We start from the raw sequence: 10,479 nt of genomic DNA, 5'->3' as shown, positions 1-10,479 counted from the left end.
GTTGACACAGATGAGCTTTCATTCGAATGTATTATACATGTATCAAGTTAATCGTGAAAAAAAACAAGGCTCCGACATTTCATATCTACTTTGCAGGACTATTCTGGAAATATTTCGACTTTTGATGACTAAAACGTCACGTTAGTTGTTGTGTCTTGCAAACTACGACAAGTTACTTAAACTGACTAATGGCGTGGTCACATTCGTCGTAGATCATCGCGCCATCGTGATATCGCAGAATTTTCAAGCAGTCAGACAAAAATCTATAACGGCCTTTTCCGTAGCCTAACAGCTGCATGCCCGTAGCCAGGGGGGGTTCGGAAGAACCCCCCCCCACAAGGCTCAAAGGTCCACTTTTAGGTCCACTTTTTATGTAAAGGTCCACTTTTTGGTACACATTTTATGTAAAGGTCCACTTTTTGGTCCACATTTTATGTAAAGGTCCAAGATTTTCTTGAAAAGATGGACTGGAATCGTAGAAAAACTGCTCCCTTTGTCATGGAATAAAAATTTATCTCTGATTTTTTCTTGGAAATCCTTTCAAAAATGCAGGAAAGGCCATTTTAGAAGGTTCAATTTTCAAAATTTTCCGGGGGAACATGCCCCCGGACCCCCCTAGGAACCTCGCGCCTACGGCGCTCGAGGTCCCCTCAAGCAGTGGGAAGAACCCCCCCATTCAAAATCCTGGCTACGGGCATGAGCTGACTACTGCAGTACACTCACTCAAATATCCTAGGGATACCCTCATTTACACCGACCTGTATACCACCAACAAAGAGTGACGCTTCTCGGCAATCTACAGAACCTAGTAGGCTATATCCTTGATTTGCATAACTTGTCTAAATAAGCCAGGATCAACCTATTACTTAGGGTTCAGCCTTCGTGTGTCAAGAAACTAAAAGAAATATTTTTATTTTGACATAATCATATATTGGACTGAGGATATATTGTTGATACCAAACTTGCCTACATTTAAAGTGTGCCGTCACCACGTCTTGTGATCACATGTTGGAATATGAAAAAAAATCAACATGGCCTAAATTTGAAAAAAAAAGGCTTAGCATATCCCCAATTTTGCGACCTGGTCCTATAATCCGACTGAGAGCGATGCCTTCTGTGACGTCAGTGGTAACCGGTGTGTCTGTGACGTCAGAGTAAGACACACTTGCTTTTCTCCGCCCAGGGGTTCTTGGACTTGGGAGGAGGGTGCAGCATGTAGTCCGTCTTCATGCGTTCTTCCACGAACTTGATCAAGCTGGAAAGGAGACGCAAACCACTTGTGAGGAAGGTACTTTAAATACTACAGAAAATGTATGTGGTAACACATAGAAATACTATATCAAAAAAACATGTATACTCTCCCGTTGGTTCCAAAACACATGTAAAGTTATCCAGTGTTCACACTAGATAGATTTAGCCCTAGTGTACTGTGTGTCTGGCATCCAGGCTAAGCTCCTTTGGCAAATATTCTCCTATATATAGTCTGGTACAGACTATGAGATTAGTGCTAATCTTCTTCCTGCCTTATCTGATCGTCTTACTTACTTGATTCGTTTTGAGGATCCTGATATAACACGCCTGATCCTAAATTACGTGACGTTTTTCCTCTAGAAAATTTTATATATGCAGCATATGACTCAGCTGTTGCATTCAGGGATCAAAATAATAGTATTAATGTTGCTGTTGTACAATGCAACTGTTGCCTAGTCCAAAGTCAGGTTGCCAACATTAATTTGGGGGATGTAGAAAAATAGTTTGAGTTTAAAACATTTATGGCAGGCCTTGTCATAGCTAAGTTATTTAAGAGGGCCAGAGGATCTCTCGATAACTGAAAACGCTTGAACTATACGATTCACAGAAATGGAAAACAGCTGCGTCTCTGTATCTGTATCTGTATAGCCGGTATAACCGCCTTTCGGCGTAACACACCAGCTTCGCAGGCACGCGGCGCGGCGGCAGCTGGCTATATTACACCGATCGACTTGTTACACCTAACCCTTGAACTTCTAGCTCTAGACATTGTTTAAAGCTATCTATTGACAGTGCCCCTACTGTACTTGGTGACAGTGAGTTCCACTCTGCGATAGTTCTAGGAAAGAATGAATTCTTGAACACCTCAATCCTTGGTTGATAACTCTGGTACTTGAATGCGTGGCTATTTCTTGTTCTCTTCTGAGCTGGTATTAGGTACTTAGGTCTGCCTCCATTGATGGTATATATTACGAAAGCCCAAAGGTACAACCTGCAAACGAAGCTGTTTGCGGAGACAACGCAACGCAACTATTTTCGTAGACGACGCAGCTTTTCAATGTACCTTTGGTCTTTTGTACAATGTGACTCACATGAAAACACTATACACAGGCTACACGCTCGTATCATCACCTGGCTAATTGAAGTTGGGAGCTTCACGCGAGCGCTTTACATCACAATCAAAATCCCTAATCTAGCTTAAGTGCAGCAGGAAATAGGCTTTCAAACTAATACCCCCTGTACCTATAGAATAGGATTAATCATTAAATATGTACACCGAGATTGAAAACAAATAATGAAAAAAAACAGTTAAGGGGAAGATAGCACATTACATCAAGAGTTTTTTTTTCTGGATGTTGAGAATGGAAAGCCATGGCCAGGTGGGATGTTATTCGCTGAAACCGAACTCCCCTGCGCGAATTTTCTTCTCGTTAACACTTAGTTGCAATCTGAAACGGTCGATGCCATATCACTGACTGGTGAAAAATCGTGAAATCGTGCATCGTGAAAAATCATATACAATTTGGTGATGAAAATAGTACAGATTCAGTTTATCGCACATAGAGGGATATTGCAGCCAGATGTTCAAAACAATTGCAAGCTCGGATTCGAACCCGGGTCCAAAAGCCTGATCTTATAACCCTAATTTTTTACATCTGGAAACACGGTGTTGACAGAGCGTTCTAGTACACCTACACTTTGCCGTTCTGCGATATAGCTTCGGCTATGGACATGGTCGGATAGGACATAACAGCGGCCGGTGTCACAGCGATCCGCAAATACAACGAAATGCTATGATTAGAATTATTTAACATATTTGTGTACTTGGACATGCTTCAACGGAAGTTTTTTAGGAAATAAGTGATTTTTTGGTGCGGGGCGAAATCGCTAAAGGGGGGCGAGGCGGGGGGACCAAATCACTAGAGGGGAGGACGAAATCACTAGAGATCTCGACCCGGGGAGGGCAAAATCGCTTAGGATTTCGACTCGGGGAGGGCGAAATCCCTGGGGGCAAGATCGCTGTGACACCGGCAACAGGTCCGTACGTAACAGGTCCCACCACATACACGTATCAATACGAGGAGAGGTCCGGTATTAAACATGCTGTGGTAGGCTTTTTGAGGGGCAGTCAGTCGTTTTGTGTCAAGTGCATAATATTATGAAGCGGAGCCCAAACCTCTATTACCTTTTACCTCCCCAACCGAAGTCAGGTACCAATACTTACACCTGTGGCTACCTGTTATTATAATTACACGACCAACTACAAAACCGGCGTGTTGCGCCCCAACCTAATACGAAAACAAACAAACAAGGCAAGCTGCTTACTCAGGTATGGACTCCGACATCATGATCCTCTTCTGCCCCAGCTGATACTTCAGTGTCTTCACTTCAAACGTCAGCCTCTCCTCCTCAGTCATCTCTGGGACTTCCTCTGGTTCCGCCATGGTTCGTCCTGCCTTTCCGTCGACTCGGAGAGTTTCAAACCTCAAGCTCTGTTTGTGGCAAGGCTTCCCTTTAGGTTTCTTCAATGTCTGTCAGCCAAAAGCCTGGCTTCTTTGTTGTTGTTTTTTTCGGTAAGTTTTCGGCAGGATCCTGTAGATTGTGGCTTCTGTTTGTAGCCAAGCTTCCCTTTGGGTTGACCAACGCTCCTTCTATGTTCCACAGTCCAAAGCCTGGTTTCTTTCTTTTATAAAGAATCCCGTGGATTTCAATACTGGGCGAGAATACAGAGGCACGACGCACGGGTACACGACACAGAGCTGAGGTTACACTGTATGTAATCTTACCAGCCGGCTGTCGTAAGCTAATAATGGCTCACAGACGTCAGAGTTGCGTGAACTCAGTGATCGCTAGATCAAGGACGTTGGTGATGCCCTTAGTCAGACAGATACTGACGGTTTAAAGTCTGAATGGTGACTGTCTCAGTACGGCTTTGGTCCCCGGGTACTGCCTACAAACACCTGAGGCAAATTTTGGTCGTGATTGTGCGTGTGACACTCGGAGGTAGTTTCCGCTCTTAATGGAAACAATCTAGTTTGAATGAATTGCCATTAGCGTTCTCACACCACCGGGTGTCATTTTCATTTTCACACAGATTGGATGAGAGCATTGCGCTATTTTAGGAAATGACCGTCGTTTTCATATCAATAGAGGAGTGACAAAGGCCGTGTTCATGTGAAGTCAGTGAAGGCGCTTTACATGTGGTTTACCCCGAAGCCGGTTTTAAGTGGCTCCATCTGAACGCTCCGAAATCACATTGAAAGCACCTCGATCCCAAACCACTTCTAAAGGTGGTTTCGAATCGTTTTTCAATGTGATCTCAATGTAACTTCGCCTGGTCATGGACTACGGGGTGATATTTCTTTATTTATATGCAATACCAACTTTTACGTGGCAGCAATTTAAAGAGTAGTAATGGTCAAATAATGTGTCCGTTCTAGGGCGAGCTTCACCGCCTCTGGCGGGACCACGTCGGCATTCGGCCGAGATACGCTGGGAGGGGGGCATCAGCAAGCAGGTCGTTGACCTCTGACATTAATAACACGCTACCTTGTGTGTTTTCATCAAACAACAATAAATGTAGCTCAGGCGAATTGTGATCGGACACGTTTTCAAAGGAATGTGAGGCACGTGGACCAGATGTGAGGAATGCGAGTTACCCGAATCGCGGTTTGGGTGACTTCACATGAACAAGGCTAAAAGCATCCAATGCAATTTCAGGAGCGAAAAACTAAAACAAATATTCTGGACAAGGAAATCTGTCATATTGACATTTTCTTAGCACATTTTTGTCAACATTTCATACTTGAAGCGTTTGAAAGTCCCTGTTTGGAGTCCCTTTTTGTACCACCAATAAACAGCAAGAACCAGCGTACGATACGGAACAAGCAACCGTTTTCAGTTAGGGACATCGTATTTTTGCCTTTATTAGTATTAGACAAAATCAGCCACAAATTTCGCATACGACTCCATTTACATTTTTGGCATACACCACTTTAAATAATTGAATTTCGAGGTTTGTTACCCAAAAAGTTATTGCATCATTGTATGAAATCCAACTGGCATAATGGCATAAGATTGGGTATGTTACATAAAACTACTGTATGTTGATGACCTTGAAAATTAATGAATACGATCACATGTAAATCTAGAAAAACAAAGGGCAAACATAGGCATTTTCAATCTAATAATATGTGATGCCCCAACTATATAAATTGTACCGGCGTAATTATGCCAATTATATATATCTGTGTGTGTGTGTGTGTGTGTGTGTGTGTGTGTGTGTGTGTGTGTATAGCACAAGTAGTACAGAAGGGAGAATGAATGTACTATAACAGAGACATTTAACGTACATTACGTCAATAATCTATTTGCAACCATATTCCTGTAGTCATGGTCTTATTTATTCATTTATTCACATATATTTATTGAGTATTCATTCAATCCTCTCTCTAGTAGATCCTCCATGTTGAGACCTGTATCCTGGGACGTACCGTCAGTGTCAGTGGGAGAACTCCTGGATATTTCCTTCTCGTCTGGATCTGGGTCTAATGATTCAGAATAAATCAACCATCAGGTCACACCAATTTAATTTCTTGGTTAATTGATTCGTCCGCTTTTTTTTCTGATTTGCAAAAAAAATTCAGAATCAACTGCAACATGCTCATATTTTGACCTGAACAGTTGAAAACAATCCTTTTCTTCCTAGTTGTTATACTTATTTCATGTTTTAATGCAGTGGTAAAAGTTCAAAATTCATTGTTTAAATTTTGATCCAGCCTGGTGTGTTGACTTCATGGCTCCTATCGTACCATTTTGGGCCATGATAGGATGCCTAGGCCTGTTTTTTTTTTCACCCGCCCGCTCCATTATTTTTCTAGAAAAATCCGTTAACCAAGAACTTAAATTGATGTGGTCTCAGCGAGTAGTGTAATCAAGGATGTAAGCAAAGGGATGTGCATATCATGTGCCAAGCCCTCAACCATTTAGGCCGTGTCTAAACGGAATCACCCAAGGCGGTTTACATGTGGTTTACCCCGAAGCCGGTTTCAAGTGGCTCCATGTGAACGCTCCGAAATCACATTGAAAGCGCCTGGAGCCCAAGCCACTTCTAGAGGTGGTTTCGAATCGGTTTCCCCGCATCGCGATTTGCGTCTGAACGCAATGTGATTTCAATGTGACTTCGCCTGGTCATGGATTACGGGGTGATATTTCTATATTTATATGCAATATCAACTTTTACGTGGCAGCAACTTAAAGAGCAGTAATGGTCAAATAATGTGTCCGTTCTAGGGCGAGCTTCACCGCCTCTGGCGGGACCACGTCGGCATTCGGCCGAGATACGCTGGGAGGGGGGCATCAGCAAGCAGGTCGTTGACCTCTGACATTAATAACACGCCGCCTTGCGTGTTATCATCAAACAGCAATAAATGTAGCTCAAGCGCATTATGTTCGGACACGGTTTCACAGGTGTGTGTGGCACGTGGACCAGATGTGAGGAATGTGAGTTACCCGAATCGCGGTTTGGGTGATTCCGTATAGACACGGCCTCAGTGCTTTGAAATTGGCAGCTGTTGTGCGTAAGTCACAAATTACTGAAACCAGATTAAGGGTAATGACCTGCCTAGAGGTGTATATGATGTCGTAAGGTCTGGTCATTTCCTATAACCACCGATTGAATCTCCGAGTGAGCGCAGCATTGTCCATTATGCGAGTACTCCCAACAAAGATGGCGGGCAAAGTGAAAATTGTTGTCCGATCTCATGCCCTGAGGCTGATCTCTGGACTGTACGACAATTAGGATTTGGAGTTTCTACTGTTTATGTATGATTTAGCATTCATATGTTCATTTACTATTTTGCTATTTCTTTTCTGTTTTTTTTTTGTGTGTATGTTAGAGTCCCTTGGAAATTAACCGGTATGCATGGGCTGAAGGGTCTACCTTGAAAGAGGAATAAATAAATCTCGTGCCCAGGGCACTGTGAATCGTTCTACCCTATTGGCTGTGTTGTTAACGAGATTTAGACATCAATATGAAATGGGGATTTCTAATTGGTCGACATCTGGCTACATGTTACACTCACTACAATGGGTAAAACTTTTTTTTAAATCATTGTATGTGAAATGCTTCATGCTGGAGGCTTTACCCACCTCAATAAGGGAGTTATTAGAGAAGGGTTTACAGTCATGTCCTCATGGCTTAGAACCTTCCTGGTCACATGACTTGCCAAGTAGCCAATCAGAACGGTGATCAGCCAGGTGAATATACTGTACAGCATGAAGGAGACCTGAACAAACAAACAAACAAACAAACAGGGAATTAAGTAAATTGTCAGAAGTTAGTACGTGTCCCTGTTGCATTTATCAGAAACCAAATACATGCCCTTAAAGAGATTTCGTTACTGTTAAACTTATCCAAGACGACCATGCTGGGGACTTAGGAAAAGTGGTCTTGTTAGAAGTGGCCGTCTTACAAAAACATGGCAAAAATACAGTACAGAGAAAAAAACGCAACAAAATTTCCACTCATTTTACAATAGACTGCCCCCCCCATTGACCCAAAGTGACCCAACAGGCTCCATTTTATATTGCGCAAAGACTGACATGCTGTCAACTGGCTTTTCCATCAAAATTTCTCATTAATCATCAAAAACGTTTTTCGCTACATGCTTGAAAATGACTGGGCAAAGATTGGGCCATGTGTGGTCCCAAATCAAGTCAGTTGAGATCGGTCGCGTAGGTGGTCGGCTTAGGCATGTTCCTTAATGTTTATATCTCATCTATGGAGAAAAATTGGGACCGAGAAAAAGCGGTCGCTATGGTCAGATAGCTCACTTATAGAGGCGGTCGCTTGGGCAAGTTTGAGCTATTCCTTCAGCTATTATCTTTGCACACTTTGCTTTATAATTTGTATTTTTTTAGCCAGTCCACTTACCCTGTAAAGCCAAAATGCAGTTTCCCTAACATTTCCATGTTCATCTTTGCTGAGGAAAGCTCCTATGGCCATCCAGAGGGACAGGGACAGTCCTGCAGTAAACCCTGTCAGAGCTCCCCTGGAAAGTTAACAGGCAATAGAACTGTCAAATATAGACAGCACAGAACTGGCTATTTATATCAATTGATGTCAATGGTTTATTTCAATGGCATTGTCACCAACATTGCAGCCAAGACGGCTGAATTGCGTCAGAACAATTACAATTTGGATAGACGTGATGAAAAACATATTTACATATAATATACGGACTTTAAAAGTTATGTACAGAATTTATCGGATTATCTGTTATTGTGACAAGTAAAAACCATTTACGGCGAAATACATTAACAATTACAGCATTTACAGCGAAGTACATTAAACCATTTACAGCGAAATAAATTAACATCCATACGAAATTGTCAACAGGTGATAGAAATGGTTCAGGGCACTATAATGTCTCACTGTGATTCAAAAGTTCGATCATATACGGTAGTGCACTGTTCGTATAGCGTCCCGTACAGAGGGTTCAGTTTGTGTGAGGAACGAGTCTGTCAACTTAGATAACACTAAAACCGTCAGTCTGGGGAGCACTAAAACTGAAATTTGTCTTCCCTTACGGCAGCCTTTCTGTCAGTAATTGCCAGTAGCAATTCAGTCAAGACAGTAACCATCAGTAAGAGATCAGTCTGGATAAAGTCTTCAGTAACTGTATTTGTCAGTTGTATTACTGCCCTGACAGTTATGTTGATTTACTAAAATGTCACTGAAATGAGACTGTCAGTAACTAGCAATACTGGATTTTCCTAAGGGTCATCTATAGACTTTTACTATATCTTGTTTATTTGTTTATTTTGATTTTTCACAAAGTGAAAGGGAGGGCAAAACAGGTGCATACGCACCTTTACAAGTCCCCCTCCCCCATTTCTTTATTGCACAGTGGAAAGCGTGAAAGAAAAATTTAAATGCATTTTCTTGAATGAAAATTTCTAGAGCAAAAAAGAAACATGGATAAAAAAAAGTCTAAAAACACGCAAAAAAATAACCCCAAACCTAAACCTCTGCTTGGAGAGTACCTCATATGTACAGATGTCAGTTTGCTATGGGATAGAATTGATTCAACTTACCGGGGATAATAAAATTAAAAGAATGCATGAAAATTCTAAGTCAAGTCTAAGTCGTTTCTAAGATTATTTGTCGAGTTCTCCGCATCACGTACCCTGAGTTTGCTGATGGAAGGAAGATACCCAAGGTGAAGAGACCGAGCAAGGGGCCACCGAGGGCACCAAATATGGAGTTAGTATCTTTGATAAGTGAGCCGATCTGTGATGCCAGAAACGACAGTCCCACAGTCATGGCTCCATACAGCACGGCTGGACAGGCAAAATGGACAACATCAGTAACATGTCATATTCTACACTGGATACCAAACTCGTTTCGGGGCGCTAGCAATTTCCTTCGGAAGCCAAGAGCCCTTCGCCCGCGGGTCTAAATTACCGCTACGTAAACAGGGAAACTAGCCCGGGGGTGTTTGGCTGGCCCTTTCAACGAGATAGTCCTGAGGGTCGGACAAACCCCTCGGGCTCAACTCCCCGTAGCCACCGTAGCGGTAATTTAGATGGGCGGGCGAAGGGCTCTTGGCTGCCGAAGGAAAACGGCTAAAGGCCCGATCCATCCATCCAACTCCTCTGGCTCATCATGTTCCCCTTGGCCGATTTCTACAAAGGAGTCTGGTGGAGACTAACGGATTAATGAAATGTTTAAACTTTGTTCCTGTTTAAGTTTATATTCACGTATTTGCGGGTGCCATCCTGTCTAATAGTTTTAAAATGTTGTGTTGGAAAAAATGTTGCCTGCCACAGATTATAAAATTCAACATCAAATAAAAAACGTTAAAAACCCAGTTTGCGTGCAGACACTGTATACGTTCTGCCAAATTGTGCTACTCACACAGTCCTCTGGATATCCAGGTATCCCTGGCCTCCTGTCCTGCAGTACTGCCTGATGATGACGTCAGTCTTCTCCGGTTCCTGATTGGTCGAATGATGTCCACCAGGGTAACAGTCGCTAGGGCGTTGAACCCAGAAGCTGCAACACTAATTTGGGGAGTTGAAATATCCACTTAGTATATTTTTGAATTACTAACAGTTCCTTACTTTCAATCCATCCATCCTTCCACCCATCCATCCATCCATGCATCCACCCATTCATCCACCCATCCATCCATCCATTCGTTCACTCATCCATCCATCCATCCA

The 10,479-nt window shown here is 42.6% G+C and overlaps 2 protein-coding genes across 2 annotated transcripts in view; both read right to left on the bottom strand.

Moving 5' to 3' along the window:
* Window positions 1-1,149: 1,149 nt before the first annotated feature.
* On the bottom strand, window positions 1,150-3,783 carry LOC109481574 (guanine nucleotide-binding protein G(I)/G(S)/G(O) subunit gamma-13-like). Its single transcript, XM_019784168.1, has 2 exons — window positions 3,577-3,783; window positions 1,150-1,255 (listed from the first exon to the last, which is right to left on the bottom strand). Exons 1-2 carry the CDS (start codon window positions 3,693-3,695, stop codon window positions 1,150-1,152), a joined length of 225 nt encoding a protein of 74 aa, XP_019639727.1. The 5' UTR covers window positions 3,696-3,783.
* Window positions 3,784-7,379: 3,596 nt separating this feature from the next.
* Window positions 7,380-10,479, bottom strand: part of LOC109481488 (sodium-dependent multivitamin transporter-like) — a 28,025-nt gene continuing 24,925 nt past the window's right edge. Inside the window, exons 11-12 of the mRNA XM_019784068.1 lie at window positions 8,186-8,303; window positions 7,380-7,538 (exon numbers count right to left, since the gene is read on the bottom strand). Of these exons, the coding sequence (XP_019639627.1) occupies window positions 7,380-7,538; window positions 8,186-8,303 (277 nt within the window). The remainder of the gene's footprint in view (window positions 7,539-8,185; window positions 8,304-10,479) is intronic.

This window comes from Branchiostoma belcheri, unplaced genomic scaffold (assembly GCF_001625305.1).
Source record: "Branchiostoma belcheri isolate BF01 breed outbred unplaced genomic scaffold, Haploidv18h27 scaffold56, whole genome shotgun sequence".
NCBI classification, from domain to species: domain Eukaryota; kingdom Metazoa; phylum Chordata; class Leptocardii; order Amphioxiformes; family Branchiostomatidae; genus Branchiostoma; species Branchiostoma belcheri.
This window is presented reverse-complemented; position numbering and strand designations above follow the sequence as displayed.

Excerpts from the sequence above, each read along its gene's own strand:
- LOC109481574 (XM_019784168.1), bottom strand. The coding sequence starts at position 3,695 with ATGGCGGAACCAGAGGAAGTCCCAGAGATGACTGAGGAGGAGAGGCTG. Across the intron at positions 1,256-3,576 it reads ATGTCGGAGTCCATACCTGA|CTTGATCAAGTTCGTGGAAG; the intron begins GTAAGCAGCTTG and ends TCTCCTTTCCAG.